This window comes from Paramisgurnus dabryanus, chromosome 24 (genome assembly GCF_030506205.2).
Source record: "Paramisgurnus dabryanus chromosome 24, PD_genome_1.1, whole genome shotgun sequence".
NCBI classification, from domain to species: domain Eukaryota; kingdom Metazoa; phylum Chordata; class Actinopteri; order Cypriniformes; family Cobitidae; genus Paramisgurnus; species Paramisgurnus dabryanus.
Window position 1 is genome coordinate 27,141,409 of NC_133360.1, and position 22,087 is coordinate 27,163,495.

The following is a 22,087-nucleotide window of genomic DNA, read 5'->3' on the forward strand; positions in this document are numbered from 1 at the left end:
TATGAAGACTTCAAAATGTTAAACCCACTGTCACATGCTAGCACTCGCATGATTTAACACTTTATTCACATTATATCCACTTGAACGAATGCTTGAGTAACCATTCAAGATATGAGTGTTTGTTTGACGTTTAATAGATAAAACATTTGGACAAGAATAAAGTAATATAATAAAATAACCAAGATTAAACAAGGAAAAATGAATATCATTTATGAAACGAGGATAAACTATTTAATATTTAATTTTTTAACCGCTGCAAGGACCACATGACTTTAATGTCCTGATATATAAAACTATGGTGTACTTTCTGTTTCACATGACTGTAAGTCACATTCTGTATGTTAACCATAACGAAAAAATGATATAGAGATGATAGAAATAAAGAACAAATGACTGATTTATATCATTGATTTAAACTCATGTGGGAGAAGATAAATGAACACTAATGTTTCTGTTTTCACATTTATTGTTTTATGACTGCAAACTCTTTCAAATCACTAAACCATTAGTTATGTGTATAACAGAACAATAAGTGCTCTTTATTCTGTCATCTTTGCATCATGATCAGGGAAATACTTTTAAATCGGTTCATGTTATGAGTATAAATTAAGGGCAATAAATATTCATATTCATTTTCATTATGGAAATGATTTTAAACGTTCATTTGCTCTGTGACCTTTGACTTTATTAAAATAAGAGTTTTGTGTTCTGTTTGTGGCATCATCGTATTAAACAACCTCTGGCATCCTTTACTGGTCCTCACATGACTCTGTGCTGATGCTTCACTGTACAAACATCAGTATTTAGAAAAAGGGGTCTTGAATATCACAAAAAATGATTTTAACAGTGAATGACTGGAGTTGAGTTGTGTCCATGTGCTGTTTTTAGGTCAAATAGTTTAGTTCATATGACTCTCAGTGTTGAGTAATGTCTGTAAAATCAGACAGCTTTTGTAGAGAATCAATTACTGTCTCACATGCTGGATTATTCATGCTAACAGAGTTTTCCTTTAATTTACTTGCTTCACATTAAAGATGCTATTGGAAAATGCTATAAATGCATAAATTATGTGAGATTTGTTTACCCCAAGCCTTGTTTCAGCCCAACAGATAATAATAGAGTGATATAACACAAGTAAAAACGAAACAGAAATAGATATGCAGTGATTAGTATATTAAATCATTAATTTATTAAATCTCTTGAGGTAAAATTAACTCCACAGAAGGCTGCACGCGCCAGGCGTTGTTCTTAAAATGGCCGCTTGAGGGCGCTTAAGCGCTTATGTGCTTTGGTTGCTATATACAAACATCCGCGGTTCTTTCTTATAAATTTCAGATTTTGCAGATATTTTTTTTTAATCAAATGCCTATTCATATTGTATGGAAGGTATTTTTGGACTTAAATATTATTAAAACATTATATTAAATTACTTCATTTTCATTTTTAACGTGATAAAGCATCGGACAATTTCGATTTCATTTTCTATATAATCTTGAGGCAAGACTGACAATATTAAAATAAAAAGGCAAGCTTGAAAAGGAATCTGTAAATACATTTCTTATAAGGATTTTATTCATGCCCAAGCTATAATAGGGACAAAATTAAAATGTAAAGTTCAGTTTTAATTTTATGTTCTCTTTTATTGGTTTTCATTTTCATTTTCGGTCAGGGGATAATCCGTAATTCGTTTGTAATTATAAAACGAAAATACCGTTTTTCTGTAGAAAGGAAATAACCGCTTTTTGTGTCAGATTAAAAAAAACGAAAAACCAATTAGAAAAAGCACGTTTTTAGTTTTTGGCGATCATTTTATCGTTATTCCTTTTTAAACAAAGAATGAAGAGTCTTTGAACTTCAGTCAATTCGTTTTTCGTTTATAAACCAAAAACAGAAGTCACGTGGTCTATTCCTTTTTTGGAAGCGAAAGTAAAACCAGTTACACTTTCAAAATAAAAGTCACTATAGTTCGCGAGGTGATTGTAGACTAAAACTGAACTAATATAACGTTTTTTTTAGTACAACTAAAGTAGCACTGGGTGTGAAAAAACATACAAAAAAATAACAACTCTGGCTGTTAGGGAGAATTAAACATTGGTAAAAGCATTGGTGATCTTTAACTTTAAATTTAGACAAGTGAACTCATTTTATATGTAGCTTAGGATAGCAGGTAGCCTAATTATTTATAAGTTTATATTATTTAATTCTCATTTTAGTTTTGTAACATATTTATAGCTCTTCTTGCTATGTGGAAGCTCAACCAGCAGAGGTCACTCTACACCGTTCTGTTTGAAGGGTGTGCAGAACTTCACCTGCCTTCCAGCTCCTCTTTCTATGGCACTATAGCTGCTAAAAACTCTCAGCATCCACCATCTACTGTTACCCCTTCTGTGTCAAAACAAAACTCTTCCAAAACAAATCTATAAAGTTGTATACTTTTTATTTTCCTTTGCATTTTTCTCCAGTGTAATATACTTATTATGTTAGTAAAGTAGATGAAATATTTTTATGCAGCTTGTAGTTCTCATTAGTTATGTAGACCTGTGTGTGAAACCTAGCCTTACTCAGTCAAAAATGATCTCTAGCTCTGGGACTTTCAGATCTTTTAGTGCTTTTTGGGGTTTAATGTTTGATGAACCACCAGGGAAAGGCAGTGCTCTGCACTCTTGGTATTTGTGTAAAGTAAAATAAAAGTGAAGTTAAATCATTTAGTTTTTCTCCCTGGTCCTCGTGTCAGAGCCTCCCAGAGTTTCCCCAATACCTGGAGGATGTGAGCCGGTGCACTGTGTGCAGGGTTTAAGGACTAAGACTGGACCCAGTCACCTAACATCACTCTCTCTTCAAATAAATGCTGGACTGGCCGCAGGACAAAGCAGCACACCACTCCTTCCTCCAGCACCATAAAAGGGCCTTGTTGTCCCTTTTCAGATATTTACATCAGTCATAGGATAATTAATCATGCTAATGATTGGAAGTCTTTGCCGTTCACATGAAATATAACTATATAGTTTAAAAAAAAAGTAAAAAAAAATCGTTTTATATTAAAGAGAAGAGTTCACACCACAACTAAAGATAAAGTTACAATGAACGATATCGTTGAGATCACTTTCTGAGCAAATTTTTTCCAACTGATTAACGATAAACCATTGACAGCCAATCAAATCTATTACTTCAAGTGCACGCGCATTTGAATGACAGATGACACTATGGAGAAGCTGAGTTCCATTACATAAAATTACCGCGTGAAAGAATTAGCATAAAGTTATAGTATGTTGCGTGTGTGATATAAATGTAGCCTATATAGTTATATTGTGAACGTGCCTAAAGATTTTTCTCAGTAAGAACTGAGAAACAAAATAGAAAACTGAAGCCTATCAATTCCTAGTTTTCTTTTTTCATTTCATAAATGGAAACGATAAATGAAAATACAACTGGTTGATCGTTTTCCGTTTTTGATTTTAAAACGGATATGGAATGGACGGAAGATACCCAGGGGCACGTTCAAGCTCACACAGGTGCAACGTTTTGCTACGGTTTCCGGGTTGAACGACATGTTTCCTAGAAACGGTGTGCAACAGGTTTTAGATGCATTTTCTCTTGTTTGGTGGGTGTGTCAGAAATGTCGGCCCAATCAGCGGAAAGATGTATAAAACCACGCGGTAGTAAAGAGACAGCTCGCTCAATGGGTTCAAGTTGGAAAGTTGTCTTTCATTCTGGACAGTAAGGTCAGTGACTGTAACATTGAGGGCATTTTACATTATTAAACACACATTTATGATGATTTCATCAGGCTTCAGAAACATTTTAAAAAGAACACAAAGAATGACCTCTCAGCTACCGTAGTTGCAACTCTTGCGTCATCACAACAGAGTGTTCAACGCATCACTGTTTCTGTTAAATAAACGTTGTGCAACGTTTTGTCGGGGCAGATTTTCCCCTGACCCTGCAGGCACCATCTCGTGATCATCCACCATCTAGACTTTTGTTAAGAGTTACTAAGGTAAAATTAAAACAGCTTTTATAATGTTTATTTTTACAATTAAGCTGACGTTGACAATTAAAATTTTCCTAAAGGTTTAGCTCACTGACCATTTACTGATAACTAGATATATATACACTTTTCTGGGGAGGTTGCTAGCTAGTTCTAGATATTTTTTCCAAATGGCTATGTTAACATGCACAAAATTTGTCAATCCGATTAAATTTAATATGATTGAAGGTTACCACGATACAGTTTACATGCACCCTAAACATTGCAATCTGATTTAAATGTTCGTTTACATGTACATTATAGAATCCGAACTGAACGTCTGCGCAAGCAAAGCCAGGGTTGCCAGACTCACGTTTCAAAACCATCCGACTGGACGTTCAAAAATAGCCGAAAAGCATCACAATGACTATTCACAGACCAAATACCAATAACTTTTCAACGAAATCATTTAATCTTTAACCCGCTGAAAAAAAACAACTGGTGGAAATAGTTTAAACAGTATCCCAAAACTAAACTCGAAAAAAAGCAGAGGACTTGTCAACGCTACGCTCGCGACAGCATCTCTCGTTGGAGTTCACGCTTTACTCTGTATAAAAGTCAAAACTGAGTTGTTCTTAAGAAGTTTTCAGATATAGGTAATGAAAACAAACTTTTCAAAAGTCACAACTCTATTTTATTGCTTTAAGTAGCCTAATGTTTTAAAAGTATACACAAACGCTGCAGAATTTAGTACAGCGCGTGACCCCATTAATGTGTTGTTGTTGCGTGTTTCTGTGACGAGATTCATAAATATAATACGTGAACTTGGAGCGCAAATGTTCTGCGCATGTGCACAACGTATTTTTGCATCCGATTGAGAAAGTAACGGTCAAACTAACATTGTGTTTTTTATCAGCAATAAGAAAAGTTCTTGTTTAATGTTTTGTAGCTGGTATATGTGAGTTTCTACAAAGAGAAATCATGAACTTCAGACTCTCATCACTGATCCTGCTGTTACACATTCAAGGTATGAAACACAGTTTTGTTGTTATACTGAAATACTTCAATTCATTATAGATTTGTTTAAAGTATGTCAGATTTTAAACTAGTTTAGTCTAATTTATTTTACATCGCTGTACTCCAAAGGCTGGATTCTCCTTTTGGATCAGTCTCTAAAATGTTTAATGTGAGTTTGTGTATTTAAAACCGAACTTAGAGATTTGTGTTTGAGAACAAAATTGATGAATCAGGGTTCATATCCTTACAGGACTGTCTGAATCTCTTATCTCGCTCTGTAATTTTAATGAAGTTACATACAGTCATAGGTGTCATTTACACTGGGGACGCTGGGGACATGTCCCCACCACTTTTTGAAATGGCTGATTTTGTCCCCACCACTTTTTAAAAGCATTTGGTTAAAATGTTCTGAAAAATCATACAATACCTGTGCGACTTACACTGCAAAAATGACTTTCTTACTTACTATTTTTGTCTTGTTTTCAGTAGAAATATCTAAAAATTCTAAAATCAAGATGCTTTTTCTTGATGAGCAAAATGACCTGAGAAAATAAATCTAGTTTTTAGACAAAACTATACAATTTAAGTGAATTTGTGATTAAAACAAGCAAAAATATCTTCCAATGGGGTGAGACAAAAATCTAAAAATAAGATTTCTTTTTTCTTAAACACTTAATTTAAGCAAAATTTTCTCACCCCATTGGCAGATATTTTTGCTTGTTTTAGGCACAAATTCACTTAAATTGTATAATTTTTGAAGAAAAATGTTCAAGATTTTTTGCTTGTTTTATGCACAAAATCACTTACATTTGATATTTTTGGTCTAAAAACTAGACCTATTTTCTTAGGTCATTTTGCTCATCAACAAAAAGCATCTTAATTTAAGAATTTTTAGATATTTTTACTGAAAACAAGACAAAAATACAAAGAACATTTTTTCTTGAAAATAATTTTTGCAGTGTAGGCTACGACTGGTTTTGTGGTCCAGGGTCACATATGTTGCGTTGTGTGCTTATAGTGTGTTTTCTCTTACATGTATATCTCTTACAAATATTTTTGTGTTGTTGACCGGCCTACACTATACCCATTTTTGATGCGCCGTTATTCAATATTTTTCCCGTCCTGCTGTAATGTTTTTTCATCTGATCTTTTGTCCCCACCACTTTTCAACACAAACTGACGCCCCTGCATACAGTAAACTACAAATATTAATAATGTTGCCGTTTCTTCTTCAGGGTTCCTAACATTGGATAACTTTAATGTAACCTGTAATAAACAGAATATTTGTGCTCTGAGGGGGGGAGACGTGACAGTGAAGTGCTTTTACTCAAACATCAACATCACAACTGGGTTTTGGTTCAGTCAGAAACAGAGAACAAACTGGAGAAACAAAGATGAACCTGAAGATTTGACTGTAGATTCAGATTACTCAGGACGAGCGTATCAGGGGACCACTGAAGATAAATCAGAGCTCACAATAACAGATCTGAGAGAGAGAGACAGTGGAGAATATCAGCTCATGGTCATTATGAAGGATGGAGTTAAACATCTCAGCTCAGTCACAGTCAATCTAACAGTCACAGGTACATTTACATTCTCATCAGTCCAGTTAAACTCTTTTCATTTCTCATCTAATGTAAGGTTTTCATTATTTAGTTTTACAGGTGAAGATGAATCCTGGACCTAGAGGACTACGAGTAAAACTGAGCTGTGATTCCTCCTGCCCTTTGACATCTGAATATTATTACGACTGGTACAAGAATGGAAAATATGGCCAAAATAGACATGGCCAAAGCATATTTGTGCCATCCAGTGGAAACACTGACAGTTATTCCTGCTCTAAGTCTCGTTCAGAGTACTCTTCACCTGTGTGTGAGTCTGACATTTATAAAATATTTAAATTAAAATGGAAGAACAAACTTTGCAGTTTTCTTGTTGATTCATATACAGTATGAGTGTGTTTGTAATTGATTGTGAATGTTACAGCAGTATTTTGTGACTCTTTCAGGTGTTTCTAACAGTAGCTGTTGGCGTGTGACTTACACCTCTACAAGAGTTTGTGCTTTAGTGGGATCAACAGTAGATATTCACTCTTCATACTCACATCCCACTGGAGATACAGCAGAGAAAACATCTTGGTATTACATTCATAGTGGGAAACTTAGTAATCTGCGTGAGGATCATCAGTTTGCTGGTCATGTGGAGTTTGTGGGAAACACACTGAGAATAAAAAATGCCAGCATGAGTGACACTGGACGATATCACTTCAACATCTTCACTACCACATCAGATCAAATTTCTAGTTATCCTGCAGTCTCTCTTACTGTTACAGGTAACTGCTCATAATAAACTCTCTGTAGTGCAGCACTCATTATACTGAAGCATTATAGCTCGAGTAGAAGTCTGATATCAACACAACTGTGATTAGAGGTTGCTTTATCAATCAAGCTAAATCAAAAATATGAGGCCCAACTTGGAAAATTAGTTTATGTGAACTCTGTTATATGAAATCTCAGGTACACAGGTGAGAAGCAGTCCAGACCCTGTGATAGATGGAGAAAAAGTGATATTAAGCTGTTCAACCAAATGCACTCTGGATAACAAACATACTTACATCTGGTATAAGAATGGACAACAGGTAACAGATGGATTGAGATTATTAAACAAGCTGTACCTGGACTCAATCAACAGTGAGGAGCTACAAGAGTATTCCTGTACTGTAAGAGGTAACACAACATGTCATCATACATCTGACTTTACTGTTAAACTGTAAAAAATAAACAGTTGGATCAACTTAAAAAATAACTTCAGTTGGTAATACCTAAAAAATTTAGTTGTTTCTTATTGTGAAATTCAAGTGAAAGTTTAAAGAGCACCTATTATGCTAATAAATTAGCACGTTAGCACGTTATTGTAATATCCCATAGTACATACATGTTATTAAAACTTGAACTAATGCATTGTGAGTCTTATAAATTGCTTACATACCTCACCGAATTCTCCCTGTCTGGAAAACTCTCGGATTTAGTTCCTGTCTCCGCCTCCCAAAATGTCTAGTGTACTCGGATTGGTCAGATGACTACTCAACTGTTATTGGTCAACTGGGTCCGGCGTGTGTTTGAAAGGTTACGCCCCTGACTACGCGTGGGTTTTCCGGTTCTGACTGAGAGTCACAGGCAACGTAAACAAGCGCTATATTTCTCTATAAACGATGGTGTCTGTACTGCCTTACCACTTCGAGCTCGATCCAGAGAGTTCAGAAGGCCGTTACGATATAAACGATCTCCGTCAATGAACGCAATTGGATTTAACTTTTTTAGGTGTCCTTAGCTCTGCCAGAATGCTAAACGAAGAAGAAAATGTGTTGCAAAGACATCCAAAAGGTAATTATAACGTACTACATTACTTTGCAAACTATATGGAAACACCAAATGTAGCACATAGAAAGTATTTGTTGAAATGATTATAAAACAATTTCACTTGTTAACATTATTTTACTATAGTAAACTTTATTATAAAAGACTGCTTACATACTATTTTACTGTGCAAACTATATGGAAACACCAAATGTAGCACAAAGAAAGTATTAATTGAAATGAATGTTCTACATTATTTCACTATGGTAAACTTTATTATGAAAGACTGCTTACTTATAAGTGCTATGTTTTTACTTATTAGGTTTTAAGGAGAATGCAACAGGTTCCAGGGCCTCTTACCTGCGTGATTCATCATCCAGGTTTTGCACAAATTGTCTAAATCCCTACACACAGAACATTTATTGTACCGACTATAAGCCTTTGAGGCGCAGGACTAGAGTAAGTTTTATTACATTTTTAAACCAATAACACTAAAGTATCATTATAGTAACAAAGTACCCAAAAGATCAAAAGATGTAACTTTAAAGAAAATATAGTAGTCAGTCAAAAGTTTTTTATTTATTACAAATATATATTTAAATGTTAAACAATATACAAATAAACATACTTTAGTAACCATATTGTGCTCTTGTTTCAAAAATTGTTCAATTCATTTCTTACAGCTATCTATTCAGATAAATGGCATATCAAAGCTTTGTAAGCTGGTGCTATTTAAGACGACACTACACTATAAGGTTATCATCCTGTCGTGTGTTGTTCTCCAGATATGCTTGGAGCTTCCTGATCAGACTCGTCAGAATGTTGGCTTTCGACGACCCCTGCACTGAAGATGGCATGCAATCACGTCCTCCTTTGAAGGTCTCTCAAACTGTGATGCCAGGTCCATTGGAATCAGGGTTTCCTTCAGCTTATCTTCAAATACCTCATCAAACACAAGCCTGATCACATCATCCACATAACTGTACAAATATTGCAGTCAATAAATATTTTGTTTTGATCATTTATTTCCCTGCTTCATACATTAAGTTTTTATTTATGAATATATTTGAAATAAAAACATTACTGCTTACAGTATGTCACTTGTGTGTTTTGGGAACATAGCCTTGTACTTTCCCTCTCCTGCTTTTGTTAAGGCTTGGTGACATTGTAATGGATTTATTGCTACATCAAGCAATACATTTATTGTAAAAGTAAATACTACTTTATTTAACACAGTTACTAAAATACTTAAATACCTGCACAGCATTCCAATAAATGGGAAAATCTAATTTTTTGCTGCAAATCTGAAATCTCAGGCTACGGACGGCAAAGGCATCCACTGATGATGGTGATGGAAACATTGTGAAACGATGCTACTGCCTGGATTCCTATGATTATGCAGAGAAAAAAAACTTTGTCATCATCAGTTATACATCTAAGACTGGTAGTGGTTTCACTAGCTAAATACATCATATGTGTTACACACCTTTGCTCCTCATATGCCAGTCTGACTCATTGTACTGTGTGTAATGATGTTGCATGTTTGCATACAGTGTAGAAGGATGCGTCCAGCTGCGAATCTAGGATATAGACAAATAAAACAAACATGTATTCAGTCAAAAAGACATATTATAACAATAGAGTACAACGACTATAACTCATTAGACTATTCATTAAAACGTTAATTTGTAGTCCTCGAACGTTAGAGACGATAACTCGCGTCATCGTTTTCTTTGAGGTATGTACTTTTTGAATATCGTTAGCATGTACTAATACACACTTACACACAAAAGGATGTTTAAAAATGTGTATCTCATAATAGGTGCTCTTTAAGTTGAACAAAACTAGTTTTAGTTACCAACTGAAGTAACTCTTTAAAGCTACAGTTGGCAACTCTGGAGGATTGAGATGATTTCGAATGTTTTCAATTTTTATGCCCCTCCCACACTACCACCGAGCAACCTCATATCGAGCTCGTCCTCAGCAGTGCGTGTTTAAGCATCCTTGATTACTTACATAACACTCAGAAATACAATAAATGGTTTATAAAGCACAATTACCTGTCAAGAAGAAATGTGGCAAGCTCTGCATCCAGCTTGAACCCTTTTAAAGCTCATAGATCCCTCCACCTTTCAAATGCTGGTCCGATATTGATCCTAGTTTTATTACAGGCACGGTCGCTTTTATCTTCGTTTCCTTCTTTTCCTTGGTTGTTTTCTTTTCATTTGTTGTTTTCCTAGCTCTGGTTGTTAGCCAAGGAATCGGAAGTTTGTTAGTGAATGTTCTCTCCGCCATCACGCTGCGTTCAATCCAAGGTGGATGCATGTGATATTAGGCTTGTTCGACTTCAAGCAGCACCACCATGACGTCATCGCTGAGCTACTTTCAGTCTCACTGTGCAGCACTCATAGCTGATCATTAATATTGAAGTGAGATGCTACAAAATTACAGAAATGTTCAAGTACAAGTACAAGAAATCTTAGTTAAATATTGCCTAATAAATCAAATAAGTCACTGGCGCAGCTTCTGCAGGTTTCAAATTCAGCTGCCGGTGTGCTGCGTTGTTTTGTGTACCATCATTACTGGGAAAACCCCTAAAAAAGAAGATGAGGTGGAATTACTATTTTCTGACGCAAGTTGTACTTTACATGTATTAACACAACCAAAAGTGAAAGTGTTTTAGCGCTACCAGTGGCACTGAACGGCATAGCGCATCACTCAGAACTTTTGTGTTATTTTGAAAATATGCACACAGCTGTCATGATGGTTATTTGCTGAGTAGCGCTGTGATAACGGCTGCAGTGAGACTGAAATCTGAGAATCACAGAAAAGTCAAATTCTGAATCTTCTGCCTTTTCTGAATATAACTGAGTTTGTGTCTTTTTTTTCAGATCCAATGGACAAAACAAAAGCTTAAATACATAAAACTGTAGGATACTGATTAAAACAAGGCTTGGCTTTCTGAAGGTTTGCTACTGTAAATGTTTTAATAAAGCTTTTTGGTACCTGCCTTTCTGAGATATTTATCCACATATTATATTTGTATTAAGACATTCATAATCGTCAGATAAATGTTATCTTTTGAATATATTTCTCTGTTTTCTGTTTTGACTGCAGTATGTTGTAACACTTTCTATGAAGTCTGTGTTTATAATGCATTATTGCAGTTATATTCCCTTATAATAAACATTATTATACTGTATGTTGTATTGTCAAATAAATAATCATTACAACAGTTACAATACATTATTTGTGGTTGTACCAGATGATTTGTAACACATGACAAACTCCATATTGTTATCTTGTATTATAAGTACACGATGTCATGTTTTTTAAATTTCATATATTTGCATTGTATAATTGTCACTTGACCTAAAGCAGTAAATAAACTATAAGTCTTCTCATAAACATCCACAATGCGTTACACACAAATAACTGAAACAAACAGAAAGCTACAGATAGGGCTTTAATGTTCTTTAAAAGGAAAACGTGTCAGAAATGTCCAACATATGTTTGTTACCAGTCTTACTCCTCTATAGTGGGTCAATATTTATACCCAATCATTAAAATGGCACTCATAATACTGGCAAAGGCTTTAGTGGATCTTTTGTAGAGCATTGATGAGCAGTGTACTGGCAATGTCTTGTAAACTCAACTATATCTTTAGTCAAACCTGGCCAGAAAAAAATGCTTACTAATTCTGTGACACATTTTGAGTCGTACCAGATGACCAGACAGAGCTGAAGTTTATTCCAACATTAAGATGCCTGTTTGAGTTGTCGTAACAGAAAACAGCTGCACTGACAAATCTTAAAACATATAAGTGCCATTATTTTGTCTCAAGATGCACATCAGTATGTGGATAGATAACTGCATAACAACTGCAGTGTGTAATGTATTCATGTTTAATCTTTTAATTATATGCAACTTAAACAAAATGAATTTTCTGGGCTTTGTCTTTCTTCAGATACAATGAATAAAACCAATGTAACAACTGACAGAAACAATAAAGAAATGGACAGTTCAATGTTTCTGCCTCAGTTTCTCTTTGTAGGTGATTTGTGGATGTGGTAAATAAATTATCAAGTAAAACAAATAGAGGTGAGAAATAATGTATACTCTTCTATAAATTATATAAAATTTTATAAATTTTATAAATTATAGACTATAATACAATACACTAATGGTCAGATTTGATATTTTATCTCTTTCTATGTGTTTGTCACTGTTAGACTCTAGTGCTGCAAATGTCTGTGTGCAGATCAGCAAAATTGCTGGAGTGATGTCACAACTCTCTTTATGACATCATCACCTAGCAACAGTCTCTCAGCTGTGACATCAGTGATGCAGTGATGTCATATACAGTGACATATTAATGACAGTTCAGTGTAAATAATCTAATGTTCAAATAGATGAATTATTCATTGAAGTATTGAGTTTATCATTCAACAGTCTTGTGTCAGTGTCAGATCAACTGTAACATCACAATGCATAAATCCTGTAAAAACTTTGCTATAGTGCATCTTTATGTAGATGATACTGTGATCTACTTTCATCTTAGTCAGGCTGTTATTGAACTCAATGCTGTTTTTAGTTAGGTTAAGATTTTATTACAGGGCTGTGCTTTAATCTTGCAGTTAGGAAAGCATTTGTTCAGTTTATTTTAAATGTTTTGGCTGCAGCAGTGTGGACTTCGGAGCGTAAAAATGACAGATGGGACACTCTACGGACTCATAGACTGAGCGAGCGTGCACAATTTAAGGCCACGAGACAAAAGCCCACATAAGGTGCGCTATTAGGGACAGGACCTTAGTGGAGTAATGTTGAAGTTTTATGTGTTGTAGCTGTTGGGCTGTGACTTACACCTACAGAAGTTTGTGCTTTAGTGGGATCAACAGTAGATATTCACTCTTCATACTCACATCCCACTGGATATACAGTAGAGAAAACATACTGGGATTTGTTAAACATTTATGCTTGGAAACTAAAGGATCTGCGTGAGGTTCATCAGTTTGCTGGTCGTGTGGAGTATAAAACATATGCAGATTATTGGCTCAGTTTATTAGGAAAGAAAGGAACAGGTTTATAAAAATATTGAACATAATCTGTCCTGTGAATGGAGTTGAGACTGTTGCTCAAGAATAAGAGCACTAGCAGTAAAAAGATGAAGATTAATGATCAGATTTATTTCTGCTGGAGACATAAAAGATGAAGTAAAGATAAGAGACATCTTTTACAGGCAGTGGCGTCTATATGCTTGTTGTATCTCACAGTAAGTTTGTTTCTGCAGTATGAAAATGAGATTTATGTGATTCCCATTACAAATCCAGGCAATAACCAACTTACAACGTTCAATGCTGGTGTTTGTCTGAATCGTAATCTAACCTTTTTTTCTTATTTAGTTTTTTTAGTAAGATCACAGACTTAAGTTGCAGTAGTGTATAAATTACATTGTTTTAAATCCATCCTGTCAGGACTCTGCCATAAGAGTCTTGTTTTATATTTATGTTTTATCGTGATGGCAGGGTTCTGACCAGTGGCGGCTCGTGACTCCTCATCCGAGGGGCGCAAATTCAAAATAAGTGTTCGGAGTATCATGTGTGTGGTTCCCTTTTCCAAAATATGTGTCCTGCGTGTTGAGAGATCGTGTGTGCATCACGTGTTTTGTCAAAATAAATGCCTGCTGCACACGCATCAAAACCGTTTATGATAAAAGAGACGCTCATGTTCCAAAAGACACTCCCTTAACATTAAACTCTGTTTACGCATGAGATTATGCGAGTATCTGGCAAACGCGAGCGTCTCTTTTATCATAAACCCTTTGACGTGTCTGCAGCAGACACTTATTTTGGCAGGACACGTGATGCACATACGATCTCTCAAAGTGCAGAACACATATTTTGAAATTACGTACTGTACCACACACATGACGGGCTACATACATGTTGTGACGAACTTCGCATTGTGCGCCCTCAGAAAAAGAAGTCACCAGCCGCCACTGGTTCTGACAGTCTCTTGTTCCATGTGGAGGCTCATGGCCTTGTATATTGGGTCATGTTCCTCTGGTGTCTTGTCCTAGTCCCCGCCCCCTTGTTCTCCTTGTTAATTATTCATTATCAGTTCATCCCATTCACCTGTGTTGCTCTCGTTAGTTTGTTTAGTTTTCCCCTATTTAATCTCCTCTTGTCTCTTATCTTGTGCTGGTTCATTGTGTACAGATGTGTTGTACTTTGTTGAGTTCATGTTTGATTTCAGTCTTGTTTTATATCAAAGTCTAGTATGTCATGTTAGTATTTTGTATAACATGTTTAGTAATGAGTTGCCCCCTTGTGGGTTTTTGTTTTCTGTGTTTCATGTTAATAAAGTTCACTTTCCCCGACATCGTCTGCGCTTGGGTTCTCTTGTTCATTGTCAAATCCTCACACATCCTATAAGGAATTTGCAAGCAAAGGATAGATCTGAGAGGGGCTTGAAAATATTTTTCTGTACAAAGGGAGGCCGGTGGAACAAGTTTTTTTGTCCTATAGCATGTTATGTTAAGCAGTTCAAAATAAAATATTCAGTTTTTATGTCCAACTTAATTCTATATACTCAATATTACTGTTGTGCAATTCAAATGAAAACCCTTCAGGCAATGTTGGGGCATGTGGGGCTCCAGTTCCTTGGACTTTCTTTAGAGCCCCCAAAATGGTAAACACGCCACTGTTTACAGGACTCTCCAACAAATAACAGCTACACGTAAAGATAAGAATAGTTGACCGATTATGTCAAATTCAAGCATGTTATAAAATGCTTTCCTTCTTATGCTATGAAAAGTCTCAAAAAGTGAAGGAGAGTCTTTCTTTAACATCCGCTTGAGTACGATAATCAGATCATTTAATGATTTACCACAACTTCAGATATTGACACAACTTTACAAACCAGTTAAAGTCAGAGATCTCCACAAGTACGTATGTATACACATGTATATGTATTGAATCTTTGAAATGTTACAAAAACAAGCATGTTAGTTTTGTTTTATTTTACTGTAATAACTGTCTGATGAATTGAGCGTCACAATGATGTTTTATTTTTTCTCAGGAATAAGAAAAGAGTTTTGGGTCTTATGTGACTTTCTACAAAACTACATCATGAACTTTAGACTCTCATCATTGATCCTGCTGTTACACATTCAAGGTATGAACACTTTTGAGTAAACATTAGTTTTGTGCTTGTTGGACATTTTGGAAAAGCATCAGTGTTGTTTACTGCATTAAGACAGTGATATAAGACAAGAGTCATACAAACCTTAATTATTCAAACAAGAAAATGTAGAAGCTGTCACTTGGGTGATACCCTTTCAAAAGTAAACTTTATCTCTACATAAACAGTGCGTATCTCAAAGGTACATATTGATACATCTGAGGTATATAAATAGTTCATATTAGGACATGATGTTTTATAAACAAGGTTTGGGAGGAGCTGATCAGTCAATGAATACAGCTGGCTCTCGATCATTAAACAATGAACACGGCTGGTTATAAATCACTAATCAACACAACAACTTAGTACCAGCTCTATAATAATCAAGACTCCTTACCCTCATTCTCCAGAATTATCACAAACCCACCTCCACCCCTTCACCTCACTACGTACATTTAGCTAAGCACTGGGGATAACACGGGTCAGGGCACACCCCAGGTCCGGGGCTCCTTCCCCGGTCAAGGGATGAACGTTCCGAACTCGGGGGGTATTTCCCGAGCTCGGAACCTTCGCCCCGGGACAGCACACCACACACGCATATTAGCAGTCCCACTTTATTGTCAGTGAGGCGAACTCGTAAAACACTTTTCTGACAGTGTAAGTAAAGACAAGCTGGAGAGCCCAAAATGTAACCACAAAGTTGTCTTCCCACAGATGCTTTACATGCAATTGACTGCTTTGTGTTTGTAAGGGTGGATTCACTACAGTGGTTCAGTCTGAAGGAACACTGAAATGACTGAGAAATGTTAACAGCAAGTATTTCTTGTCAATTATCACCCTTCTGTAATTTATATCGGTGACAGAAATAAGCTCAGTTATGATAGCAAAATATGAGGGAGAGGATTGCTAGAATATAAATATATTGTATTGATATGTAGAGTTTAAGTATTAGCATTAAATCAAAACTAAATAACAGATTTGTAAATAAAATGCTTTAACAAAAGCACTGACTTAAAGTTACAATTTAATTGGTTACACTAAAAGCCTTCATGTAGTCAGAGCCGATGGTGTAGTGGGCAGCGCTCCAACATGTGATGCTTTCACACTTTCGGCGACCCGAGTCCGATTCCCTGCTCGTGGTTATTTGCCGATCCCATACCCCTCTCTCCTCCCTGTACTTTCCTGTCCTCCCCTAACATCACTATTGAAAAGAGGCAAAAACTGCCCAAAATATATGTATAGACATTTCTTCAAGTCTATGTTTTTAAATGTTTCAATTGTGGGGAAATAGGACATTTATTTCGCGCTTGTCCGGGTAAAGACAAAGAGAACAACAACTCGCTGGCTGTTGTTAATGTTGGCTAAGTAGTGCAGGCTGGACCCTCAAACGTTGATCCACCTATGGCGGATGATAGTGTAGTGGAGGAAAGAGCAGTAAAAAACCTGCCCGTGAATGAAAGTGTGGCGATTCGGATAAGTGAGAGCGTAACTAATGAAAGTTGCTCGAATACCGAAGCCTTTAAAACTATTAACTGGTGTTAATACAGATACAGTGATAATGATAGTGACTTTACTGTTTCTGTTAATTTGCATTGGAATAACTCTGAAATGGTGACAGAGACGGAACAAACTATATGTTTAAAGTTCCTTCTAAAAGGAAAAAATCTGGTGATTCACAAAATGTCAGAGCTAAAAAAGCAGATGTAGAGGATGTGTTTGATGAAGATGAAATGGAAAGTGGCAATGAATCTTCTGATTCTATCATCAGTTTGTCTCAGATTGATTTTTCTAACTATACTTATGAAGTTGATGAGATCAAACTCTTTCTTAGGGCTACCAAAAACAAGAGTGGGGTTTGTGTAACGCAGTTTTTCCTGACTTAAAGCAGTTGTGGATAAGACACTTTATGTCAGAAAGGTTGTTTACAAACAGAGAGATTTATAGACTCAATAAAATAGTGACGAAGCTCACTTCTGACAATGTTAATGGAGGTAGTGATAAAGCCTAATAGTGCATTTTTAGATGTGATGTTTGTTGACAGAGTGTTGTTTTTTTCTTGTTTTTTTCTTTTTCTTTAACTATGGGGGAAGTAAATATTGCAACAGTAAATGTTAATGGAGCAATGGAAATGGAAAAGAGGGCAGAACTGTTTCAAGTGATTAAGCAAAGAAAAATTGCCATGTTGCAAGAGACACACAGTGATTCAAGGAATGCTGCTGATTGGACAGGAGAGTGGGAGGGGGTGTCTGTGTTAAGTCACAACACCGGGGCTGCGTTCAGCCCCGACAAAACGTTGCACAACGTTTATTAAACTGAAACGGTGATGCATTGAACACCCTGTTGTGATGACGCAAGAGTTGCAACTACGGTAGCTGAGAGGCCATTCTTTTTTAAATGTTTCTAAAGCCTGATGAAATCATTATAAATGTGTGTTTAATACTGTAAAATACCCTCGATGTTACAGTCACTGACCTTGCTGTCCAGAATGAAAGACAACATTCCAACTTGAACCCATTTTGCGAGCTGTCTCTTTACTACCGCGTGGTTTTATAAATCTTGCCGCTGATTAGGCCGACATTTCTGACACACCCACCAAACAAGAGAAAACGCTTCTAAAACCTGTTGCACACCGTTTCTAGGAAACATGTCGTTCAACCCGGAAACCGTAGCAAAACGTTGCGCACCGGTGTGAGATTGAACATGCCCCACACTTAGTGGAGGAGGAGCTATTCTTTTTACTAAGAGTTTTACTCCACACTCATATCAGATTGATGAGATAATCATGGGTAGGCTTTTAAATGTAAGAGCAACTTTTGGAAAGAATTTTTACCCAAACTTAATATTGGGTGGTGATTTGACTGCACAATGTCAGATTTGGGTAGAAATCATGTCAAACGGTTTTATGTTTTTAAATATCACTGTAGTATTATAAAAAAGTGTATAATTACTCCATTAAGTTTTTTGGATCACAGCATGGTACAGTGTGTTGTATTTTTAAACTCCATTAAGCCAATGAGTGCATACTGGCAACTTAATACTAATACTTGTTGGGTGATAAATATTTTCCAGGACACCTCAGGAAACCTCTGCCGCCATCCTGCTCAAGAGTTTTGCACAGCTGCCCAAGCATAACAAAAAATTTATTTAAATGTTAGGTTTTCTGTTATTAGCCATTTTACATGCTTTTTGTGATTTTGCCTTTCATTTCCCTTTTTAAGGAAATGTTCAACCTTCAATGGTTATTTTCTGAATCTTTTGCTCCTCCTGTCAGCCACTGCTTACTAAAAAATAAAAGACTTCATTCTTTAAAAGAGTTTCAGACTCTATATAAATACATTATACTGAAGAGGCTGCTAGCAAGTGCCATTTGCATTTAGAAAAATGAAGCAACTGAGATTATGGGATCATCTATCAAGAGTTAAAACTGACAGACATTAACAAAGCACTGCTGCATATCTGCACAATAGTATTTTACCAACAAAGCCACATATATCACAAATAATAATAAATTATTTTCATTACATTAATACTAAAAGGTTTTGAAATATGGACACAATTTCTTAAAGCCATAGATATCTAATGGTTTATAGGTTGTCATGATTTTTGTGGATTTATAATAGGATATTATTGTTATGAATATATAATTATTAATATGCATTATTATGGGTTCAGTGACTAAATTACTGTCACTACATCATTTCTACAATCAGATGGCCTTGAAATATGATAACTGAGCTTACCAACAATATATAGTTTGTTAAGATGTTTTTTAAAAATAGGATATTTGCTATTTGCTGACATCTGCTGGTCAAACACGTGTTAACGCTTCCATGACATAATGTTATGAAAATAACCATCATATTATATATACAGTACTTTATGTAGCAAACTTACATTTATTTCAGCACTGTGTTTTTTTTCTTACCTGACAGAGCTCTTATTTGTGTGTTAAATGTTTTTTGATAATCATATTTGCCATGTAGGCCTATTTGTTCTTGACATTTCAGTTTAATTTTCATGTTAATCTGTTTTATCTTGTATAAAGTGTACACTGAAATCACTTAAGTTAAATGATGTGTTATCAGTCTTGGAACGAGACTTTCTGTAAATATGACTAAAGTACAACAGCATGTGAATTTGCACATTTATTTCTTCACAATGGAGGATGACGGCTCCACTGCGGCCCTGTCCCAAATGGCACACCCTGGATTTGTGGACTTCCTCAGAGTCCACACTTTGATGACATCATGTAGTGCAGACTTTAGGGACCCTTGTCCACAACGGTGCATTACAGTCGTATTTCGTGACAGACTCGAGCATCACGTTGAAAATAAAAAGAGAAGTTGCCCATCACTCCTCCCATCTGTCGTCTGATTGGTCTGATTGCTCTTTCGCAAGGACTTCTGGGTAGGTAAAGTGCATGAAGCCTGCAGCAGTGTGGACTTTGGAGCATAAAATGACAGATGGGACACCCAACGGAGTCAAAGACTAAGCACAATTTAAGGCCACGAGACCGAAAGTCCACATGAAGTGCGCTATTTGGGACAGGACCTTACTGGAGTAATGTTGAAGTTTTATTTCTTGTAGCTGTTGGGGTGTGAATTAAACCTCTACAAGAGTTTGTGCTTTAGTGGGATCAACAGTAGATATTCACTCTTCATACTCACATCCCACTGGAGATACAGTAGAGAAAACATCCTGACATCTGTCAAACATTAATGCTTGGAAATTAAAGGATCTGCGTGAGGTTCATCAGTTTGCTGGTCGTGTGGAGTATAAAACATATGCAGATTATTAGTAATGAAAGGAACAGGTTTATAAAAATATAAAACATAATCTGTCCTGTGAATGGAGTTGAGACTGTTGCTCAAGAATAAGAGCACTAGCAGTAAAAAGATGAAGATTAATGATTAGATTTTTTTCTGCTGGAGACATAAAAGATGAAGTAAAGATATGAGACATCTTTTACAGGACTCAGCAATAATTAACAGCTATAAATTAACTTTTAATATAATAGTATGTAATAGTTGTCAAAATATGTAAAGTCTAAGCATGTTATGAAAAGGTTTCCTTCTTCTTATGCTATAAAAAGTGTCAAAAAGAGTTCCTTTAACATCGGCTTGAGTACGAGAAAATGAGATAAGATCATTAAATGATCTACTACAACTTCAGACACAACTTTACAAACCGCTTAAAGTCAGAGATCTCCACAAGCACGCATGTATACACATGTCTATGTATTTAATATTTTATTTGAAATGTTACTTAAGGAAAACAAGTTTTAAGTTTTTAAGTATGTGATATTAAGTATCTCAAAGGTACATATTAATACATCTGAGGTATGTAAATAGTTCATATTAGGACACAATTTTTCTGACAGTGTAGTTAAAGACAAGCTGGAGAGCCCGTAACCACAAAGTTGTCTTCCCACAGACGCTTTACATGCAATTTACTGCTAACAACAACGCCCTGAATCTGTTTACGAGCTTCTTACTTAGTGCCAGATTATCCATAGATGAATTGGGCAATAGGGGGACACCAAGAGCTCCAGACTGCGACCAATCTTTTTGGGTATCTTCTGACTAGAATTAGTCGAGGGGGTTTTATGATTCTGTGGTTCACGACTTCTTAAAAGTTTCATCAATTGTGCATTATGGGATGTGTAATAAATGCATAGCGAGATAAGTCTATCTATTATCAAAGTATTTGTTAGTAATACAGTAATTTTGGGGGGAAATGTGAATAATAGCATTGCAGGCTGATTTAAGCCGCGGTCACACTTTGGTCGGACGTTGCTGTGGGGAGCAGCTCATCAGTTTGATCTTTTGCTAAATCCATTCCTACTTTTCAGTAGAGAGAAAGGTCACACAGTGATGTACCAGTTTTGTACTGATCACAATGCTCCACGTGATATGAATTCACAGAGCTTTGACTTGAACTTTGCTATGCAGCGACCTGTGAAATATAATCACACAAGTTTGCGTTTCCGGTCTGACGCATTCACTTGTGTATGAATGGAAGTCAATGGAATGAAAAGTGTAGTGTGACCGGCCCTTTAAGCAGCGCAGCATCTTCTTCTCTTCTTTTTAAATCACAAATTTAATTTGATCATTACTGTGATTGTTCTGTCACTCGTCTTTGTGGAGATCGTCTGGGGAAAAGTCGACACATCTATCCTATTATAATGCCTGTGATGGAGCAAGACATGACGGCAGAATCTGAAGATGTAGAGATGATTTGCCCATGGCTGTATTTGTCCAAGTTCATGTCTCTTAAAGAAACAAACAGTAAAGTTTACACATTCATATGTAATCTGAGCAAACTTAAAATAAACAAATCTCACTGAAATAAAATTGAAGAAAATAAATAAATTTAAATAAAATACCTAAAAAATGGCACTTCGGAGTGTAAGGACAATAAGGTCAGCTGCTCTGCACAGGTTGAGTTTCAGTGAGGTTGAATTTATTAACATGTAGAGAAAACAGACTGACATTACATTCAGTGATGCTATTGATCATAAGAGCCTTTTCCATTTTTGTTTTCTTTATCTTTTGTTAAACAATAA

The 22,087-nt window shown here is 35.8% G+C and overlaps 1 protein-coding gene and 1 long non-coding RNA gene across 6 annotated transcripts in view; both read left to right on the top strand.

Moving 5' to 3' along the window:
- Positions 1–3,770: 3,770 nt before the first annotated feature.
- The window catches only part of LOC135741088 (uncharacterized), a 98,848-nt gene continuing 80,531 nt past the window's right edge, over positions 3,771–22,087 (top strand). The window contains exons 1-7 of one of the 5 annotated variants that reach the window (XM_073813493.1): positions 3,771–3,997; positions 4,917–4,994; positions 6,220–6,567; positions 6,641–6,856; positions 6,993–7,316; positions 7,501–7,710; positions 12,308–12,429. In XM_073813493.1, coding sequence (XP_073669594.1) covers positions 4,949–4,994; positions 6,220–6,567; positions 6,641–6,856; positions 6,993–7,316; positions 7,501–7,710; positions 12,308–12,414 — 1,251 coding nt within the window. In that variant the 5' untranslated portion in view covers positions 3,771–3,997; positions 4,917–4,948 and the 3' untranslated portion in view covers positions 12,415–12,429. Of the gene's footprint in view, positions 3,998–4,488; positions 4,624–4,916; positions 4,995–6,219; positions 6,568–6,640; positions 6,857–6,992; positions 7,317–7,500; positions 7,711–9,125; positions 11,691–12,307; positions 12,430–22,087 lie in introns of those variants that run through there. The other 4 variants (XM_073813496.1, XM_073813494.1, XM_065259745.2 and 1 more) reach the window with 4 other exon arrangements.
- LOC141281597 (uncharacterized) lies at positions 14,967–18,833 on the top strand. The gene is made up of 2 exons (XR_012335939.1): positions 14,967–15,516; positions 18,592–18,833. It is a non-coding gene; the product is annotated as an uncharacterized lncRNA (long non-coding RNA).